The 22300-nt window shown below is 45.0% G+C and overlaps 1 protein-coding gene across 1 annotated transcript; it reads left to right on the top strand.

The window, feature by feature from the left end:
• The first annotated feature begins 12654 nt into the window (after nt 1–12654).
• Nucleotides 12655–22090, top strand: RHOU (ras homolog family member U). Its single transcript, XM_090043967.1, has 3 exons — nt 12655–13023; nt 16227–16285; nt 19057–22090. The coding sequence occupies exons 1-3, from the start codon at nt 12732–12734 to the stop codon at nt 19510–19512; spliced, it is 807 nt and encodes a 268-aa protein (XP_089900093.1). The 5' UTR covers nt 12655–12731; the 3' UTR covers nt 19513–22090.
• The last annotated feature ends 210 nt before the right edge of the window (nt 22091–22300 follow it).

Below are 22300 nucleotides of genomic sequence, written 5' to 3'. Positions count from 1 at the left end.
GGCAGGTGTGGGTGACTAGCTAACTTTGGTTGCCCTGGCAACTGACAGCTGGGGCTCCTCACTCACTGCTAGGGCTCTTTCCTAGCAGTTTCCCCTCTCTAAAAGGAGCTGCTCTGTGACATAGCCACTCTGGTCTCTAGGTATGAAATCCAATTTAGATCCACTGAGCAGAAGTTGGGTGTGTTAAGCTTATTTATACTTAAAGGAAAATTTTCCCAAATGAATCACAGCTATTGCTTTCCTGCCTTTGTTCCAACGTACAGAAAATAATCTATCTTGACATTATCATTTCTGCTAAGCTTTCATGAAGCTGGATGCAGTAACTGTGCTGTCACACATGTATGGACTGTGAGTAGGGAAGTGATCATGGAAGAACAGTCTGTTCACTTTCAATAACACTGATGTTTGTGCCAGCTTGTTCCCAGAATTTTAATCCCCACAAAAGAAAATTGTAGCAACAATGTGTAGAAAAGATTTTTGCAAAGGGGAAATGGAAATAGTTTTCAGGAGTGGCCATGGGACTCTTCCATGCCTGTTGCCAGGAAAGGACAGCATGCGCCAACTGAGATAACAATGTATGAAATCATAGTTTTTCAAAAGTGATAATCAACAAAAAGCACCTGGCTCAAACTCCAAATGCATGCAAATGATTCCAGTGACTTTAACCGACTTCAGTGGAACTATATCTGCCACCAGAGGACTTTCCTTGTTCTGGCCATTAATTTTGTTATAGGAATTTTTAGTCTTAAATGTAAGGTGAAATTCACAATACCCCTGTGAAGTGGGTAAATAATAATGTATCCAATGGTGTAACTAGGGGTGGGCAAGTGGGGCACCAGCCACTGGCACCAACTTAGAAGGGGCATCAGATTGGTGGCCCCCTAGGCTAAGGACACACATTCAGAGAGCCTGAGCCTGAATTGATTCGATTTTTGCAGGTTAATCTAACCTGGCTAATCTAAATCAGTTTGAAACCAGAGAGACATCCAAGAAATGCAGGCTCAGGCTAGAAGCTGGGAGGTGCTAGAACAGCCCTCCCTTCCCTTCCACAGAGCTGCACTGAGGGGGGGAGTGGCAGGATGCTGTGATTAAAGAGGGGTTCCCCACCCCCTCCAGCAGCCCAGCAGGGAATGTTTATTACCCCTAACTAAGTGTTTATGAGCCCATTAATAAAACAACACAGGGACATTACCAGCTATCTGTTGATTCTGCCTTTGTCCCGGATGCCACAGCTTGGAGGTAGCCAGCACATGGTCTGATAGCTAATGCTGAGGTGTCTGTGAGGGATGGGGGAATGCCTGCTTAGCACAGAGTAGGAAGGGGAGAGGGGAAGCAGAAGCCAGGCAGATGCCTGCAGAGACTGCCGGATCCGTAGCCAGGGAGCAGAGAGGCCTGCCCAGCCCAGAGAGTATGCGTGGATGCTGGGGGTGTCTGATTTAACTTAAATGAGGCAGGGGTCTGGGACAGACATTGCATAAACTGGTTTGACCCAAATCAGTTAAGTTTAATACTACATTCAACCAGGTTTATCTAAAACAGGTTTCAGTCATTTTCAAACTGGTTAATGTGCACTGAACATCTGTTCTGTTACAGGTTTAAATCAGTTTCTGATCACTTAGACCAGTTTATGTGTAATGTCTGTCCGTAGCCCTAAGAAGTTTGTACCATGGCAGCAGTAGCAGCTGGGTTCAGGGACATTGTACCATTGGCATAGCAGCAGCAGCGGCGGCAGCAACAACAACAATTTAGAGTGGGCAGATAGTGGCATGATAGCAGCAACAGCCAGTGACTTCAAGGCCCCAGGAAAGGTAAGACTGAACTCCTGCATTCTGGCACTCAGGACCCTGCCTCCTACCCCCTCCCCACAGCAGGTTTGTGGCCAGAGCACAAAACTTGCTAGTTCTGCCTCTCTCTATATAATATTTCTGGATGAGAACACTAATTGTAGTGCCTCACCTTAGTTGTTTCCTCTTACCCCTACCATTCCTGCTGGTAAAACAGCTCCCCTGTGAACCACTGGAATTCATGGAGTCTGCCTCTGGCAGATGTACATGTTCTCCATCTCCTCCATCTTCCTGTCCATTGCTTTGTTTTCCCTGTACCCATTGCTCCCTTGTGAGCCTTTGGCTACAGGTACTGGTGTACTTTAACCATACTAGCCCAATAAGCTGCCTACATTTGGGATGGTTCCTGGACTCAGAAACAATTTGAACAGGAGGGATGGGGTGAGCCAAAGTAGCATCGTGTGGAAAGTGTGGGATGACTAAGAAAGGCAAGGGAAAAGGAGAAGAGGGTTTTGTGAGGGGTGAGTTGGGGAATGGAGGGGTTTAGTGACTATATTGAAGGAGTGGGAAGATGTCAGGGGTATAGATGAGGATGAGACAGGAAAAGGACTATCTGTTGGTTGTCCTGTGCTTGGGAGACTATGATTCTGTACTGCATAGGGGCCTGGTCCTTTTGTGCTAAGAAGTCAGTGCTTGATGGCTCCCCCTGGCATTCCTGACCTGGCTACACTGGGCACTAGGGGAGATCTGTCAGGAGTACAGGGTGAATCCTTACAGTGCCAACTCATCTTCCTTCCTTCCCCACTTAGGGGGGAAAAGGGAGGGTAGGGAGCTCAGGCTGGGGTTTGCTCAGCCTACATTGGAGTTGGGGCAAGTAGACTGGAGCTCTCTGCTTTGAGGAGTCTTCAATTCAACCTCCCCGCACAGCGCACACTGGGCAACCCCAGCCCGAGCTCCCTCCCCTCTTCTCCCTGCCTCCCACCATGCAGACAGCACCAGGGGTGGTGTTGGGCTGCATCAGCCCAGCCTCCCAATCAGACAGAAGGTAATGAAGGCACTTCACTTTAGAGCACCTTCATTTGAACCCGCATATAATGAGAGTTAATTTGTTCTGCGATCAGGGACTTTTAAAGTGCTCTGCAGTCTTCTGTCAGGGCACAGCTATAGAGCTCTTTCAAGGAGCTGATTACATGACAAGCGTAACTTCTGCCTGCACCCATAGATGCTTAAAGTGGGACAATGGGCTTGTACTCTGTAGGATCCCCAGATAAAAGATTCTGTCCTGGGAAAAACCCAAGGTCTGTTTTTTAGCCCATTCTGGTGTCTTATTAACGGAACTAGCTCCTACCTCGGGTTCTTTGTGCCGCAAGAATGTTTGTGCAGGAATTCCTGAAAAGTCATTATGCGATATTCAAGATGGCTGCAGGAGGCAATGGCATTTGCTCCAGATGTTGCTAATCTCTGTCCACACTGACATGAGAACATGCCCCCATGAAGTGTATTTACATATGGACACACACTGTTTTATAAACATCCAAAAGTCTTTACTTGCTGCTGTGGGTTTGTTCAGGGTGGCTGCTGACCCCATGAGTTTGTGTCTAGGGATGTCTGAGAGACATACATCCAATGCCCTCTCATGATCACTCTCTGTGGCAACCTTTAGATCAAGAAAATATGAAAGCACAAATGTAAAAGTTTGTGGGTGCAAACAATGGATTGCAAGTTCATGTTTGGTTTTTGCCTGTGGGAGGCACACTGCAAGGCTTCTGGGTGGGTGGAGGGCAAAAGGAGGAGGTGGTTAGAGAATCCGGGGTCTAAGACAATTTGGGAGGAGGGAAACATGCTGTAGGGAGGGACAAGAGCTCCTAACTGCATGGGCCTGCCTAGCTCATCAGCTGCCCTGGCTACTCTCCTCCACCAAAGTGGTTCCTGATTGCCACTCCAGTCGCACCAACCCAAACCTTCACAAACACGATGCTAGATCCAATCCTTGGCCTAATAGTGCATTTGTCAGCTGGTGCCTTGTTCTTAACTCCACTCCCACATACAGAGCTTGGAGTACTTATGACTAACCTCTAAAATGACTTTGTCTTCATATAAGAAAGCCACAATAATTAGGTCTAATATCTCAGGCTCTTCAGGAAGTAGCAGCAAGTTTTGTGTGTCCTATTGCAAAACTGGAATCCTCTCAATTCTAGCTCTGAAGGACTGTGAGATATTACACTTTCACCTACTCACTTATCCTGAACTGACATTTTGGGGAAAGAAGGATAAATATATTTCTGGCAGATTGCTCTGGAAAGTTAGGGGCTCCTGGAAACTGCTTCCTGGCTTGGAATGTTATTAAGGCAATGGATTAGTGAGCAGCGTGGGTGAGTTGCTGAACTGCATGATACATTTTAGTTAGTTCATAGCTCTGTAATTTCACATACAGGTGTCACCACTGTGCACATGGTATGTGTGTACATAACTAAAGTTGAAAACAAGCCATGTTCATGTCTTGAGGGCCAAGTATAGAAACTTATGCTGCAAGGGTTGGTGAAGAACATTTTTAGTGAGCAACGAACCCTAAAGGTTTCTCTCAGCTAGGAGTGACTGGTGCTTTTGACGTGCAAAATGATGATAAGAAAGAGTACCGTGAAAGGGTTTATGGGGTAGATTGAAATCTCAGCTTGCTCTGTGCTGGGAGAGGCACGATTGCTGTGGAGAATTAGCTGTGATTCACATGAAAAGAAGCCATAAAATGCAATTCCCCTCCTTCCTATGGGACTGACAGAAAGCAGATCCAGCCCCTTCTCAGGGCATGGGAAGAGTTAAAGTAACTAAGTGGGGGACAGCAAGGGTGGCTTCAGCACTGGGGTGAGCAGGGAAACTGGAGGACTTAGGCAGGAGTTAGATAGGGGGCTTTTAACCATCCATGTGCTACAGCAGTACCTGGCATGGGGAGAGGTCATACAGCTCAGTCTGTAAGAAGTACGGCAAAGACCTGTCACACATTGTCTGGAACAGTTTTGAATTTTGGGCCTGCCTGGTGTCCTTGCAGACTCTTTGAAATGGGTCTTTTGTCCTAAATTTGAAAAAAAAAATGCCTCACATTGGCTAACCTCTCCCTGAAGGTTCCCAAAATGCCAGGCAGTCTTGCTGCAGGTGCTGAGAGAACTTGGCATGATGCTACCTGGCACCATATGAACATGACTACATATTTCCAGTTCAGGAGGTAGCCCTCTGCAATATAATGCCATCCATACCATATCATCAGGAGGCAACTTTGGGGCTACCTCCTGAGCAGGAAACAATAGAGCTAGTCTACCTCTGGCACCATGCAAAAGTGGAAGTGAGGGAGACTACTTCTGGAGATCTATCGAGCTTCTGGGCATGTGTCGTGGATTTTGGTCCCTGCAACTGAATTGCACTTATGCAGGCCTAGGAGGAATTTTGATAGCATGAAAGGGTTAGGGGTTCCTTCCTTTCCCCCAGCAGGATTGTAGACTGAGACGTTCACAGCTGTTTTAGCAACGTTGGTGTGGAGGCCTTTTCCCTGAGGACTGACAGAGTTGAAGCAATAAAGAAGGGGGCTCATATATAAGTTCATCAGCAGAGCACAGTGATGAGTGTCCCCTCATATGCAGCATATATCATACCTGTTTTCGTCTTTAGCCACGCTGAACCTTGGTCCCCAGAGACCTGTGTCCAAATCAACAAGCCATTCCTCCATAAGCATCTCATCTGTAACTCTCATTTTCTTCTACAACATTGCCAGTATTTTTCCTCTCATAATTTCTCACATTGAAAAACTCTTCTGCTTATTTATTTAATTTCTCTCATCATTTGCAGTGCACCATTTATAGTTTCTCTGTACATAGTCACTGTAAGCGTGCAGAAAACCACACACAGGAACATAATGTTATAAACAGGACATGTCATAAAGGAATTTTAATTTTTATATTGAATAATAGGGTGATATATTACTAAGGGCAACACATTGTGTAGAATTTAATCTAACTAAGGTTTGTGCTGGTTCTCAGGTAATCCATGCACAGTTTCAAACAAGGTTACTGGTGGTCATGGACATGGAGATGTTTCAGTTTCTGTCCCCACTAGCCAGCCAGATGCCCCATTGGTATATTTTGCCCCTGCATTTCTTATTTTTGTATTAGTTGTGTTTAGATTGACTATAACCTTCTTGTGAAGCTTTGTTACCTTTGCTACTGATAATAGATTCTCAGCCTTAATCCAGTTCAACATAGGGGGGAAGGCTTTCAGGGGAAAGATTATTTAATTGTAAATGTGAAATTGTTACCCAAACACAAACACAACCCAAACACAAAACAAGCTTTAAAAAATACATATCTTGGAAGGCGAAGAGAAATATAACTCACTGCTTCTACTTTTTCCCCAGATCTCAATGCTAAGCAAGAACAAAACCAATAATACTTTGTACTTCTCCAGCACCTTTCAATCTAAGATCTGAAATACAATTATCCCGCAAAAATACCTGCAGGGAAAATAAGGACTGTAAAAGTCCCATTACAGTTGCCTCTACTCATTGCCAAGCTGCTCCCCTACTGTATTTCCTCCCACTTCCCAGAAAGCTCCTGCCCTTTCTTGTTCTTTCCTTTCCCTCCCCCACTCACAGCCCCAGAGCCAGCTGAGCAGCATCGCAAAGCTCCTGTTCTTTGTAACAGGAGTTGGGCAGTGTTTGGAGATGAGTTTCTCTGACAGCAGTGGCTCATTTTCCAAAGAACAGGATCTTGGTAACAGTGTATCACGTCACAGTCCTTCCCTTGCCTTGCTCATTTTCAGTATTAAGTTTTTAAGGGGAAAACAGTTTCACATTCTGCAAGGCCAACATGAAATTCGTACTTCTATATCTCAAAGAAAATGATAAGCTTGGAAATAACAATGGTCTATTTCATTTCATGATGAAATAATTTCCTCTTTGTGTCACTTTCTCAAAGAATAATATTTGACTAATGCAAGGGCATAAGATAGGGTGAATGTTTTTCTTCAGACCAGTTGATAATGGACCAAATTCAGCTGAGGTGCAGACAAGAAACATTCCAGTGACTTAAATGGAAAGAAGTGTGCTTTACCAGGGTATTTTTAAAAACAACTTGTATAAAATACATAAGAAATACACGATTCACCTGCTACAGCAGAAAAGCCTGAAGTTTCAGGAATCACTCCTCTTTATTACATATCCCGTAACAAATCCTGCACACTAAGTTCCCTCTAACACCACAAGAATTGCTATGGCTGCCAGACACTTTGATCTGCTACCATGGTACAAAATTTTTAACCAGAACAGCCCCACTTCACAATCATCAGCTTGACCATCCCCTTTAACAAAAGGCTACTGTATTCAGTAGGGTACATTACAATATAGTGCAACCATGTAGCTATGAATTCATCCTCCTCCCCCCTCCCCAAGCTCAGAAACAATGCAAACAATTATAGTTATCTAACTGGATCGTTTAGTTCAATACATAGCCTGTATTTGTTTGCTGAAAGTGTTTAAAGTGTATGCTTAGCAATTTTCTTTGCAGGGTTTCCATTAAATGCCTGTACATTAATTTTTAAGTATTTTCAGCACTAGTAAAATAGTTATTGTCACAGTATGCTTTCCCTCCATTGACCAGTATCTTATTTCCATATACAGGAGTTTCTCCCTGCTTTGGTGTGTTCATCATCACAACTGATAACATCTCCTAATTGCACTGATATGGGACATATCATCAGTGACAAATGACAAAGTTAAGGCAGGGACTCCAGTCAAGTTGTTTGCCACCCTGGCATGAAGATCTCAGCATGTATTTATTTGCCTACATTGGTATCAAAATGATAAAAATTAAGCTGCTGTCACGACTTCAACTTACTCTGACACCCAGGCCATGATGACCAAAGCTATACTGCTGACTTCATATCATCTTTCAACATGGAATCAAACAGCTCCTGGAGTGGATTACTTTACAGGACAATGGGTGCATCTACATGAGACACTGTATCACTGTAGCAATGAGCTAGGGTGACATATAGCATTGGCAAGTGCTAACTGTGACGCTACCATTACTGTGTAGTAGGGTTGGAAACAACCCATGCACTGCCAGGACTGCGCAGTCATTTAGTACATTACAGTGCTAAATGATTGTGCAGTACCAATTGCACAGTGGGGTGCAGAAGTAAATGTGCCCACTGTCAAGATTAAAGTAAAAAATGAGCTTCATTCTGATGATTTAAATCTAGTTTTTGTTCTCCTTTTGCCTGTTTACTTTCTTTGCTAAGCTTGGGGTGAATCTATATGTTGTTGATTTAATTTGTTTCACTTTCTGGTTCTCAGTGGTGCATTCTTCCTTTAGGTTTTTAATGTTGGGACCCTATTTGACAGCTGGTGTTTGGCAGCAGAAACTCAGGGTGAGGGGGAAAGGATAAAGAACAGCCTACACACCGGGATGGACTAGAGTTGACAACTCTGCTCTTCAGGGATAGAGGAACTTTCTGTCATAAGGGTACAGCTTATCTGCTTTCTTGGTGACCAGTCTGAGGCTATGGGATGAAATCCCTTAGAAACTGAGGCCCACAGCAAACCTCCCCACCTTCTACTCCAAGGGCAAGGCAATTTTCTTTGAAATAAGGGGGAAAGGGAGAAAGAAAACATCTTGAATGGCATGGTGAGATCACAGAATCATAGAGGATTGGAAGGGACCTCAGGAGGTCATTTAGTACAAACCCTGCTCAAAGCAGGACCATCCCCAACTAGATCATCCCAGTCAGGGCTTTGTCTAGCCAGGTCTTAAAAACCTCCAGGGATGGAGCTTCCACCACTTCTCTGGGCAGCCTGTTCCAGTGTTTTATTACCCTCCTAGTGAGAAATTTTTTTTCCCTTGCCGCAACTTGAGACCATTGCCCCTTGTTCTGTCTTCCGCCCCCACTGAGAACAGCTTAGCTCCATCCTCTTTCGAATCCCCCTTCAGGTAGTTGAAGGCTGCTATTATATTCCCGCTCAGTCTTTTCTAATCTAGACACATACCTACATGTATATTTATAAAAGCAAAGACAAAAGTACCGAAACAAAACACTGCACCACACACACAATTTCCCCTCCAGGGAGTCCATGAGAGGGAGAATAAATTAAACATGGCATGTTAGTCGTCATGCTTAATGCAGTAGTGGAAGGCAGTCAATTAAAATAAAAATATCGTTCCCTAATGTAGACCTTTTCTCCACACACATTTGCACTGAAATAACTAAGTTGGTGTTCATCTGTGTGGATTCTTATTTCAAAATAAAACTATCCTGTTTGAATGTTGCTTATGTTAGTAAAGCACTGACTTAACTCTGCCCTGTATACACTTTTTATACTAACATAATAAGTATTTTGGTTAGGTGGTTGATTTGTTACTAGTAAGGTTATATTGATCCCACTATACCAGTTTATACAGTAGTGGATCCCATTATACCAATTATATTGGTGCCTTATACTGGTATAACTTATTCCTTTTCTTTTGTGGCATGGACATATAAGCCATTTACTATAGGATAGAATCACAGAATCATAGAAACTTAAGGCTGGAAGGGGCCTCAGGAGGGCATCTAGTTCAACCTCCTGCTCAAGACGGGATCATTCCTGTCTAAACTACCCTGCACAAGTATCCACCTAGCCTATTCCAAATAAAGCTGTATTAACAACACTCACATGCAACTACTAGGTACAGCGTCCCAAAATATTATGAACAACTGAACTTGCCACAAGTAAAGCAAGGGGATAAGGGCACTGTCAATGTCCTGCTAGTGCAAGGACGAAAGACAAAAGGGGACAGAGCTTTACTGGCTGTGTCTACATGAGCAGCAGACCATGCAGTTGTTACTGCGCAGTCATTCAGTACTTGCATGAGCAAGTACTGAATGACTGCACAGTAACCGGCATTACTGCACAGTACTGTCACCTTATCTTTTTTTTCCGATGCTACTGCACGGTAGCAGTAAGCTCGTTGCTACTGCACAGTAACATCTCATGTAGACACTCCCAGTGTGTGTCGGCTGCCCTGCGCTAATTGTCTGTGTACATGCTCTGACTCCATTGACCCCATGGTAAATTGAAGCTGAACTGTGGTAGTTTAGCACTTAGTCAGAGGGTTACATTTGACTCCTGGTTTGATTTCCATGGTTTGCCTTCTGTTTATCACAGGGTAAGAACATGCACAAAGTCAAGTACTACAGAGAAGCCGATGCATGGTAAGCCTCATCTCCTCATATGCCATAGCAAGTTGTTCATATACTGGGATAAGCACACTCACACAGTATATAGTTAAATCATTAGCACTTTTCTGTGAGTGTCCATATGCAGCCTTGCAGTGACATAATAAACATTATGAATTAGGACAATTTGTAATTAATTTGGTACCAGTTTTGTATATGTACAAAGGTTTTGTATACAAAGGGCTTCAGATAACTGGCAAGGTTCAGCATCTGAAGTAATCTTTTCTTTTCCTTGCTCTTTCTTAGGTTGCACCACTGTTGCTCAGTGTGATCATCATGACATGAAAACACAAAAGAGCAAACTGAAAAGGTAACGCTAGATCAGAGTGCAAGTAAAAGCTCTTTTGCTGTCTCAGAGGGCTACAGCAAATCAATCCTTGGAGGATGTCTTCCCTTCCTAAATTACAGGTTTTGTCCCACTTTGAGCTGTTGTCTAATGATTAGAACAAGACTCTGAATAGGATGCTTGTGTTCTTTCACCAACTTTGCTACCCTGAGCAAGTCACTTACCTTCTCTGCCTGTTTATTCATTTGTAAAATGAGAATGAAAATAAATATTCTCAGGGGTGTTATTTAATGTTTGTGCAGTGCTTTGTAATTTGTGACTAGAAAGTAGACACTTAGTTGGCCCATCCTCTATTATGATGTCACCCCATGGCATTTAAAGCTCACAGTGTACAACAACAATGATCATTGCTTGATGAAGACAGAGATTCTGGATAAAAGGACTCTTACAATTATTTAGCAGTGTGTAAACGTCTTGTGTGTGTCTCATACAGATTCCAGTTCCTCTAAACACAGCTTTCACCTCCTTCTTGGTTGTAATTCTTATGGAAAGTAAATGACTTGTATCATCGCTGTTTGCTTCTAGTTATTAGCTTGTTCCTTCCCTCCCAACTGTACAAGCTGGGCATCTGTGCTGTCATTGGTAATGGCCTGGTCACAAGTGAGTCCCTATCATATCCAATAGCTCTTTCTTTGCAACTAGACCTATCTAGTTATACAACTGGTTCCAAAGTTCTCTATTGAAACAGTGCAGGGGCAGAAAGGGCATTTTAGTTATACCATTGTATATGTCCTCATTAGACCCAACTAATCAAGATCCTAGTATTCAGACACTATAGTAGCAAGGCGTACATAATTACCTAGGTGGATAGATCAGAGGACTCATGCATCTCAGGCACTTGAGATCTAGGATGCCAATGAAATACCTGTTATTTCACACAGAACATTGATCAATAACAGAAGAATGCTGGAGAACTATAGTGCCTGCTGTCATATATAATTCACTGCACTGTATAACAGTGGGTCCCATTAAAATGAGAAAAATGAAGAAATGACAGCTCACTTCACAAATGACAGCTTTTCTGTGAAAACTGAATGACTGTGAAAATCATGGACTCAGTTCCCGATTCCTCCACTGACTCACTCTGTGGCTTTGTGCAAACCAGATAACTTACCTGTTTCCACATCCAAACATGACAGCACAACCTAGCTCCATTCCAGGCAAGCTGTGAGATGTAATTAACCTACATAAACCACTTTATAATCCTCCTAAGAAATATCCTATTCATACTAACCGTATTTAACAACAGTCCCTATTTGGGTCAGAGCAAACATTTTCAATTACTATCGATTTTGCCTCTCAATCCCCAAATCTCTCCCAGTCTCAAGCATTTCAGTGGTGCTAAAACCCTGCACTCCCACTGCCAATTTGTCAGCGCCTACCTTTAGCTAGCTGGCTAGTGTCCAGTGGGAGGATCTTGTTTACACACCTACTTTAAAGAAATGGGAGACTTCTCCCTAGCTTGCTCCTGTGGCCTGTGGTTTAGGGGAAGTGAGATTTGGAGGCATCCAAACCTCTGGGGCTTGGGCCTGCACATGGGATGCCCACCATTGGGTTTGGGAGTATCTAAAACCCCAGGTTGAAAAGTCTGGGGTGGAGGATACTTGCCAGTTGTAGTGCCATGTATATGGTGTTAGAACAACTGAGTTCAAATCAAGAGGATTTGGAACTGATTTGAGTTCAGTGGAGAGGATTTGGAACCGATTTGGCTGATCTGACCTGGAATAGGAAAAGTTTTCCACAAATAGAAAGAAAGAAACAACCCCTCCCCCAGCAGTTAAGACTCCTTGAGAGTGCCTTGGGTTTTCCGTGGGGTGAATGAAGGGGGCGAGCCCCGCCCCCTAAGAGACCAGAGCCCCTTGCAAGATTTGAGAATCCCAGCCTGATGGGACCGCTCCTCCACTTAGGCGGACTTGTTAATCAATGAGCCGGTTTAATTTTGCTTGCAATCCCCTCCCTGCCCCAGAGTCAAAGTGTCACTGCCCCCTCGGTTTTACACCGGGCGCCTCAAACACGATCCTGTACGCGGAGCACTGTTGCCATTACCGCTGGCGCAGGAATTGAAAGGGCGCTCCGCAGCGCGCAGGATCCGGCCCGCACACCTGGCTGCCCCGGGAGGGGCGGGGAGGGGGCAGGCTGCAGCGGAGAACGCGGCGCAGCCAATGGCGGCGGCGCGGCGCGGCGGCGCAGCCAATGGGAGCGGGGAGCGCGGCGGCGCCGCCTGCCGGCCGGGCGGGGCGAGGCGGGGCGGGGCTCCTCCCCGCGGGCCAGGCGCAGGCGGGCGCGGCCGGCGGGGCTCAGTGGCGGGCAGCAGCGCGGGGCTGCGGGAACCGCGTCCCGGCCGGATGCCGCCGCAGCAGGAGGGCGAGGCGGGCTACATCAGCAAGCCGGTGCCGGGCGGCTGCGACGTGCCGCCCGTGCCGCCGCGCCGCGTCCGCAGCAGCAGCAGCCGGGCGGCGGGGCTGGGCGGCCGCTGCCGCGCCGGGGCCGGGGCCGGGGCCGGGGCCGAGCCGCGGCGCTGCATCAAGTGCGTGCTGGTGGGGGACGGCGCCGTGGGCAAGACCAGCCTGGTGGTGAGCTACACCACGAACGGCTACCCCACCGAGTACGTGCCCACCGCCTTCGACAACTTCTCCGGTAAGGGCAGCGCCGCCCCCGGCTGGAGCCCGCGTGTCCGAAGGCGGGATGAGCGGGGGGTGTGGGGCAGGGAGAGAGGGCAACGGCTGCCGCGAGCTGTAGCCGCACTCCTAGCCCGCGCCTCTCCTCCAGGAAGCTGCATGGGTTTGCTGCCCCAGCAGCTCCCAGCTAGGCATGAAATGCCCTTAGTGGGTGGACGAAGCGGGGTGTGGGAAAGAGAGGCAGGGAGGAGAGCTGCCCTGGGGTAGAGCTATGTAGAGACGGCAACCTCTGCTGCCCGCTAGCACCAGCCCTTGGGTGGGTGGATGAAGAAGGATCTGCCCCCCACCATAGGCAGGGTGGACAGCTGCCGTGGGGTAGGACAGGGAGAGAGGGCGGACGCTGCTGCCAGCTGGAGCACTGGTCCCAGCCCACTCCCCTTCCCCTGGGAGCTGTATAGATCTCCCACCCCAGCACCCCTGGCTAGACATGAAATGCCCTCCGGGAGGTGGAAGAACAGGGATCTGGAGAAGAGGCAGGGCAGAGAGCTGCCACGGGGTGGAGTCCAGTGGAGAGGGCAACCACTGCTGCCAGCTGTAGCAGCAACTCCTAGGTGTGGATGAAGGGGGATCTGCCCCCCCGCCCCCAGGCAGGGAGGGGAGCTGCTGTTTGGTAGGGGTAAGGAGAGAGGGCAGCCACTGCTGCCACTATAACCCCAGTCCTAGCCCACTCCACTCCCCTCCCCAGGAAGCTGTATGGGTTTGCGGCCCCAGCAGCCCCCAGCTAGACATGAAAGCCCTTGGGCATCTGGAAGAAGGGGGATCTGCCCTCCCAACCCCAGGCAGGGAGGAGAGCTAGGTAGAGAGGGCTGATGCGGCTGCCAGCTGTAGCTCCGGTCCTTAGGTGGGTGAAAGAAGGGGGATCTCTCTCCCCCCTCCCCCAGAGGCAGGCAGGAGAAGTGCCATGGGGTAGGGGCAGGGAGAGGGGGCAACCACTGCTGCCACGGCAGCCCTAGTCCTAGCCCGCTCCCTGCCCTCAGGATGTTGCATGGGTTTCCTGCCCCAGCGGCCCCCAGGTAGACATGAAATGCCGTAAGGAGGGGACTGCCCACCCTGCAAGGCAGGGAAGAGCGCTGCAATGTCTGGGGTAGAGGCAGGGAGAGAGAGCCAACACTGCCGTCAGCTGTAGCCCTAGTCCTAGCTCCTCTGCCCCCCACCCTTCCAGGAAGCTGCATGGGTTTCCTGCTCCAGTTGCCCCCAGCTAGACATGGGGCAGAGGGGGGTCTCCCCACCGTCCTTCCCTCAGAGGCACTGAGGAGAGCTGCCGTGAGGCAGAGGCAGGTAGAGAGGGCCAGTGTAGCTCCAGTCCTAGCCCGGGTTGTTAGCACCTAGAGCAGCAGTGGGACAGGGAGGGCAAACACCACTGTCAGCCGTAGCTCCAGCCCTTAGGTGGGCAAAAGAACGTGGATAAGAACTGCCATGGACTGGGTCCGACCATAGGTCCACCTAGCCAGTCTCCTGTGTCGCACAGGGGCAGCAAATGGATGCTGGAAGGGAGGCTGAAGGGAGAGGGAGCTCCCCCACTTCCCTTGCCCAGGCAGGGAGCAGAACTGCAGTGGGCAGAGAGGGCAAACACCGCTGCCAGCCATAGCCCCCCAGCCCTAAATTGTTATCCCCTAGAGCAGTGGTTTTCTCACTGCAGACTTGAACCCAGCTCGGAAAAATGTGAGGTCTGAGCTTTCACTCTTTCTGTTGACTGGGAACACAACAACAATTTCTTGGTCCCCCCCCCCCCCAAAAAAAAAAAAAAAAGAAAAAAAAAAAGTCAAGGACAGCATCAGGCCAGAATGTTTTGAACCCTGTGAGTTCCTGTTTGAAAGCCCCGGGTTTATTTTGGGGCTGTCACACCTAACCATGCTAATGCAACCTGTGGTCCCCTGAAAAGGATCTCTGAGTGGGGCTGTGGCTTCCCCAGTTGCAAATCCCTGATGTAGTGGGACATGCTCTTCTGACTCTGTGCTGGGGCAGAGTGCCCTACTTTTGCTTCCAAGTCACACTCAGGCAGTGCTCAGGTTAGGGCTGCTCTTCAGGTTTATTGGTCTTGGAAACATTCATGGGCAGTCATTCTGTCCTCTTTGAGTTGGCTTGAGAAGGGGAGAAGCCCAGTCTGTGGCCCCTGCCTTTCGTTAGCTGGGGATCTGTGCTGATAAGGCGGCTGCAAAGATGCATGGGTCTCTTGAAACTGCAGCCTGCTTAGTGAATTGCTTTAATTGCACATCTTTGTCATTCTGGAAGTTTTAATAAGACTGCTGGGCAACATAAGGCTGTTAAATGTGAAACTGCTTTCTAGCCTCTCTTCCATCCCACTGTGTTGGGACCTGAGCTTTGTAGCATGAATCTGCAGCATCAGTACTCAGTTTTCTAGTATTTCTAAAGCTGATCCAGTCAGTACTTTGGTACTTGGTATTAAGAACTGGAGCTCTGTAATAACTTCAGCTACTCAAAGATCAATTTGAGGGTACGATGTTTCTGCAGTTTGGTAAAGCGATACTGTAAAGCCTAGTATCAAGCTAATAAGTGGAATCCACATTATGGCTAAAAGCATTTTTCATTTGAACAGTGGGAAATAATGCGGATGATTTCTTGTTTAAAAAAATATCCAACTGGCAGTCGGGGATTGCACATGGCTGTGTATCAAACTAGCTTTTTAAGGGAAAATTCTGTAGTCAAAACTTTCAGTAGTGGAAGGAAAGGCACTTCCCAAGGGAAAACATAAATATTTGTATCGTCTCCTCTGTGATTTAAAACTGGGAGAGATTTTTATTGGGCAGCTTTGAAAATACAAACGTGACAAGAAAATAAATCCTTTGTAGCAAGAGAAGGAACAGAATCTTTTGGATCACACTCTTTCTTTCTGTGTTTTTTTTGTTTGTTTTTTAATGCCATCAAAGAGTTTTAGTTCAGTGATTTGCTACCTCATCAGTCGTAGTGAAATGATTTGGAAAGCCCTGGAGGGTTTGTGTGTGCCCAAGTGTTAGTGACAGATTTGGTTCCAGCTCTTCAAGTCATTAAATTTAAATTTAATTGAAGGGAAAACAAGAAATGTTGAGTGAAGGCTTATTTCTCTCTCTCTTTCTCTCTCTTTTTTTTTAATAATGAAAAACGTGTGAAGTGGGACTCATTATACTTTTTCTCCCCCCTCCCACCCTTCATTTCTCTATGAAGCTGTTGTGTCTGTCGATGGCAAACCAGTGAGACTTCAGCTCTGTGACACAGCTGGTCAGGTCAGTGAAACTACTTACTTCATTTAAGTGACAAGGGGAAGAGAGAAGTTGTCACATCAAGTAGTCCTTCTAATGACTTCACGGATTTAAAAGGATTCCCGGTGTTTGATCGTCTTATTAAATTGCTGTCACACTAAGTAATTCTTATCCCAGTGCAGTGCATAGGTTGTGCAGCCGGGTTTAGTGAGCATACACTGTGCTTGGCAAATGGATGTTGGCTCAGATTGCCAGCTAACCTTCCCAGAAAGCTTGACTTTTCAAGTAACTGATTTCTAGATTAGCGCTTTTTCCACATTTTCTGTTAGGAGTTTTTGCCAGTGACTTAGACCTATGGGCAGCTGCAGAATAAAAAGTGCTGATATTTCCTATTTATTTACTTGTTGTTTTTTTTAGTGCTAACAGCAGCTGATGTGCGGTTATAGACAACTGGTTTTGAGGGGGCAAAAGTTAATAAGGCACTAGCTGCTGAATATTGCCCTGATGGGCAAATTTAGTCATGGTGTAAAACTACTCATGTCTGTCAATACATGAGCTGCTATTCCAAACCCAGGGTTTCCTTTAATGCAATCCCTTAATGTTTGAGGAGAGCTAATGCTTTCCCAGACTTCCAGCTGTCCATGTCCATGATGGGTTACAGAAACTCAGGTTTTATACTGTATAAGCATTTCAACTGTGTATCCATTCATGTAGTGCGATGCTTCTGAAAGAGCCCAAGCATGCCCAGAAGCAGTGCTAAAAAAGTAGACAAAATGCATTAACCTGACTAGGAGTGTCAGAACTGGGTATTATAACTAAGTGATGAATCCAGGGAACTAAATTCTATTCTTTGCAATGCCAGCGCTTAATTTTGCCCATGCTTCTTGCAAGTCTCTTACCCCCCAAAAAAAGATGATGAAGCAGCTTGCTTTGGGTAATAGTATGATGGGGGAGGGGGAGGAGGTCAGTAGGGATGCCCTTAATTTAATACACTGATGAGTCAAGGGTGGTTTACAAACACACTGTCAGCTTCACCCACGAGGCTAATTCACGCTCTATTTCTAACAGATATAACTGTAACCATATCCTTGGTGATGGGGCCCCATGGAATGGTTTCAGGAAGACTCAAGTCAGTTTTTGTTTTGACTGCTGCTACTAGTTGAAGAGATTAGGAACCCCTTAATGAAATGCTCATGCTTGTTCAGTTACTGCTTTTAACTCAAATGGGGTTTGAGAAAGTAAGCAAAATGAGGAAAATTCTTGAGGTTCTTTGTAGAAATCAAGTTCTCATTTCAGCTTTCAAAGCCCTTAAATCAAGTGATGCAAAATTTCATTGCAGGAGCAGGCAGTTGGATGGATGTCTCTTCTTAACTGTCCTTTGTGCTCTGTAGTCCAGTACACCTCAATAAATGTATGGTTTGTTTTAAGCCAAGTGGTGAAAATCCCACATTGCTGCCTTGCTTCCTGAGAAGCTTAATCTGAGAATCAAGAGAGCTAATGAAGCTTGCTTGCTTGCCTCTTGTTTTATAAATTGTTGCCTCCCTCTGCATTGCTGCCGCAAGAAATTTATTCAAGTGGAAAGAGACTTCTGAGACTTTCAGGGGGGTTTAAACAACATATCTGAGCCTCTTCAGAAGCTTTCAAGGGAAATCTCAAATCTTGACAAATGAACACGTAAGGTGCAATTCAGCAATAAAACGTTGGTCCTGGAGAGACATTCTAGACCTTATTTGCTCTTTGCACTTCTTAAATTAAGACCCTCTGAGAACACGGTGAATTTTAATTAAAATGTCACCACAGTTGAGCCAAATCCTACCTGTTTATGCTGCTTGTGTTACTGTGCTTTTATCCTGCTGTCAGCATAAACTCAGGCGCTGCATGCTTAATCGTTGCCTCATTTTACGTTCTTTGCTTCCAGGTCTCTGAGCTACTGTGATGATCAAGAACATCATAAAGGCAAATTCTTTTGTTAGTTTTAGGTGCTTATCTTCTTCATTACAGTTGTTCCTTGAAGCTTTAAAAATAGGGCCTGGCTTTGTTGAAGTAAATAACTTAACACTGCAGGCTTGGAAGTGCTTGATGTAGAGAAGTAAGGGAGTACTGCCATCAGATGAACACAGAATAGCAGGGAAATTATTCTAATCTCCTGTCGAATGCTGTTAAACATTCATTTACTTAAATTGCATACACATGCATGCAGCCATTTTTCTCCTGTGCTGTTGCCCATCTTTCAACTTATGAGTGCCAACCTGGGCAGCATTGACATGTTAGGCCTGTTTTAATCCAAATCGATCAGAGACAATCTCAGTTAAGGGTGAATGTATATTTTTTTTCCCTCTTGGCTATCCCTGTTTCTCCTGTGCCTTCATTTAAGTGCTTCAGCCTGCATTCTGTGGTTCAGATCTTCTCCTGAGATAGGGTAGCAAGGCATATAGGCAAATGCTGAAGTCATGTTTAAAGCACTCAAAAGAAAGCAACAGTGGTAGTCAGAAAATCTCAACTGCACTAAAGAGGTACTGCTTAATCCTGAGCATGTGGGAGTGAATGATAAAGGTTCCAGTAATTTCAGTGTTGCAGGCTGAAGTCCAAACTTGTCCTCCTTATGGCTTCCACTATTAAAACTTCATGTTCCATTGTACACAGATTATATTTGTGCCTATATAAAGTCAGGAGCTAACCCTGACCCTTTCATTATTTGAGGTTTCAAACTTCTGTAGTGAGAAGCTGTCAGGATTAGGTCAGGGTGGTGGTTCCATTGAACTTTTAAAGCCTTAATGTTGCTTTGCTTTGTGCAGGATGAATTTGACAAGCTTAGACCCCTGTGCTACACCAACACGGACATCTTCTTGCTGTGCTTCAGCGTTGTGAGCCCTTCTTCCTTCCAGAATGTGAGCGAAAAGTGGGTTCCTGAAATTCGATGCCACTGTCCCAAAGCTCCTATCATTCTGGTTGGGACACAGTCAGACCTCCGAGAGGATGTCAAAGTTCTCATTGAACTGGACAAATGCAAAGAAAAGCCTGTGGCAGAGGAGGCTGCAAAGCTTTGTGCTGAGGAGATAAAAGCAGCATCTTATATCGAATGCTCAGCTTTGACTCAGAAAAATCTGAAAGAGGTCTTTGACGCAGCCATTGTCGCTGGCATTCAGTACGCGGATACCCAGCAACAACCAAAGAAATCAAAGTGCAGGACTCCAGACAAAATGAAAAACCTCTCCAAATCCTGGTGGAAAAAATACTGTTGTTTCGTATAGTAATTTTAAGGACCTGGTGAAATCACACAGAAGCTATATTGGCTGAAGTCGCATTCCATATTGTCCACTTGTATAGCGTAGGTACATAAAAGTATGTATATGTTGCTGTTGGAGATATCAGTTGCCCTTTTGAGGTGGATGGCAGAATGCTTAGGTAGATGTTGCCATGAATGAGGTTAAGGATATTTAGCCCTCACCCCTGAGTTTTCAGGGTAATTTCTCATCAAGGAACAAATGCTCTACATATTTGTGAAGTTACAAGCTGTACAAAGGATTTGACTTTTTGTATTATAATGCATACAAAAGAGGGAGGAGCAACAGAGGCCTTTGCTAATAGGGCTGCTTAGAAGAAACAAAGGACTATAGAAACATACAGCTCTATAGATGGACACTTTTAAAAAATAAACACTGTGCCTCCATACTGACATTTTAGCTTTAAAGACCTGCTCCTTCTCTTTCCCCTTTCCCATCTCTTCCTGCTCCAGCCATATTTAGATTAATGTAAGAGATGGACTACTCAAATGCTATTGTTTCAAAGGTTGTGCATATACCTCTAGTACATTGTTAGGAAGTCTAACAAGTTTAGCAGTTGACATAATTTTATCTTTATTAGCAGTGTCCTAATTTGGAAGTTCTTTATTTCTGTGCCCCCCTTCCTCCTCTGCCCCCCCTCCATTTGTAAAGTAGATTCCTGATAAACACAAAAAATGGGATAGTAGCAGGTTCCTTTGTGTTTATACAGACGCTATGATAGTTCATTTATAGTAATTGAAACGAATGCAGATTAGTCTTAAAAAGGATGCAGCAACTCTCCATACAGTACCACATAATGTATCTGTTTCAAGGCTGGAAACATGAACTTTGGAATATCCCTCTTTTCCTTGCTGCCAGTTAAATGAAAAGGCAGTTTAATGGTGCAACAAACTGGATGCTAGGAAATAGCTACTGCTTTGCCCTGATTCTGGTGCTGTTCTGAACAAGTGAATGTTTTGTTTCTGTTCAAAGAAAACAGTTTTTAGAGGCTTGATCTGGTCTGAGACTGCATTCTTAAAATTGTTAGCAACAGCCAAGAGATTTTACTGATGACTCTTTCCTGGATAACTGCAACAGATTAAAGGGAAGTGTGTCCAGAAGGATGATTTGCCTATTACAGCATCAAATATGTGACACAAAGTCTGATGAATTCCAGCCTGCTTAGTCTAAGGATCTGTGGATTAATTCATCTATTTTCACAGTTCAGTATTTAACTCCTAGGCTGGTTTCTAAAAAGGGAATTGGAGACCTTTAGTTTGAATTGTCTGATTTCTTTACAGCCCTAAGTTGCTGCTGCTTTTTTTTTTTACTTCAATACTCAACGATCTGCTTGGAATCAGGCTTCAGTTTTCCTTTTGGCAGTAGCATTAATGTGAACTCATTTTTATCATTTTCAATTAAATTGGTATTTTGAATGTTCACAAATTCTTTTTCATCATAACAAAATCAATGCGTGCTATAAGAAACGTTGTGGAAGCCATTTGAATTGATAAAGCTGGCTGCAATTCACCTCCTGGCCTACTTTAAAGAAAATCACATTATGTAAATGCATTCTGGGATATATTGGCTTAAGTGTCATGATATATATAGCTCCATATCCAAGATATAGAGATGTATACACATGCATACATACAGCACACACACATACACGCACACTTTTTTTTCTTTGGCAAGGCAGAATGAGTGCAGAGCACATAGCATTCCACTGCTGAAAACTTAGTTCAAAATGAAGTGGATATCTTTACTGAAGTACATGGAGCTTTGTTCAATAAAAATATGTTGGCTTCTTCACTGTAGCAACCTGGAAAATCAGTCTCCATAGCACCGAAACTGGATGCATTTAACTTGGTTGCATCGGTCCATAATGGCTAAATTTCACAACCAGTGAACGTAACAGTTGAGCCTTTATATTCCATGGTCTAATGCTATGACATTATCTCAAATATATGCACTCAAACTGACCGTTTGAAAAGGACAAAGCCAGGTTTTTTGTGTGTGTGTGTGTCCTTTTCTGTGAAATGGACACAACTGATTTTAAAATCTGGATTTGGAGTGGTGGGGGAAGTTGAAAGTGAAAAGCACCCATTGCACAAATAACTGAATTTATTCCATATGATCATGATGCTTTGTATCCTGTCATACCGGAAGCAGTAGGTTATATTTTTATAAGCAGCCTGTTTCATAGTTTGGAATAGCACTACCTTTAAATGTAGCCAGCTGTGACTGTTCCTGAAAAATGTGACTTGTTATAGCCCTTTACTAGGTGTATGTGAACTAAGGTCTAATAACTTTATGAATACTGCTCTACATGGGGCTACACAAGGTCTAGATTTAGAAATGTTACTTTTAAAATCATCAGTATTTTACAAGCTCAAGGGAGGGAAGATGTCTCCATGTAGTGTATAATCTGAGGTGCCTTATGAAATTGTCTTCTGTTTCCTAAATGTAGGCTCTATTGCAACAAAAAAAAAAAAAAAGGAAAGGAAACCATTTCATGTGAGAATGATATAAATTAAGTATTTGGAAATAAATTCTGATATATGTATTTGTCTGCTCATGGTATCAACCATTCTATACTGGACACCTCTGCCTTTCACAGCTTTGTCTTATGTAACACCCAGCCAGTCCTGGGCTCCATAACGTAGCCTGAGGGGGACACTTCATAGACTTAATGTCAAGTACTTGAGTGGTGGTTAGCGAATAATAACTTGGCTTGCTTTCTTTTTAATGTATTGAGTCAGAGATGAGGCTGAAC

Source organism: Crocodylus siamensis, chromosome 1 (assembly GCF_052110815.1).
Source record: "Crocodylus siamensis isolate JL-2025a chromosome 1, ASM5211081v1, whole genome shotgun sequence".
In the NCBI taxonomy this organism is placed as follows: domain Eukaryota; kingdom Metazoa; phylum Chordata; order Crocodylia; family Crocodylidae; genus Crocodylus; species Crocodylus siamensis.
This window is presented reverse-complemented; position numbering and strand designations above follow the sequence as displayed.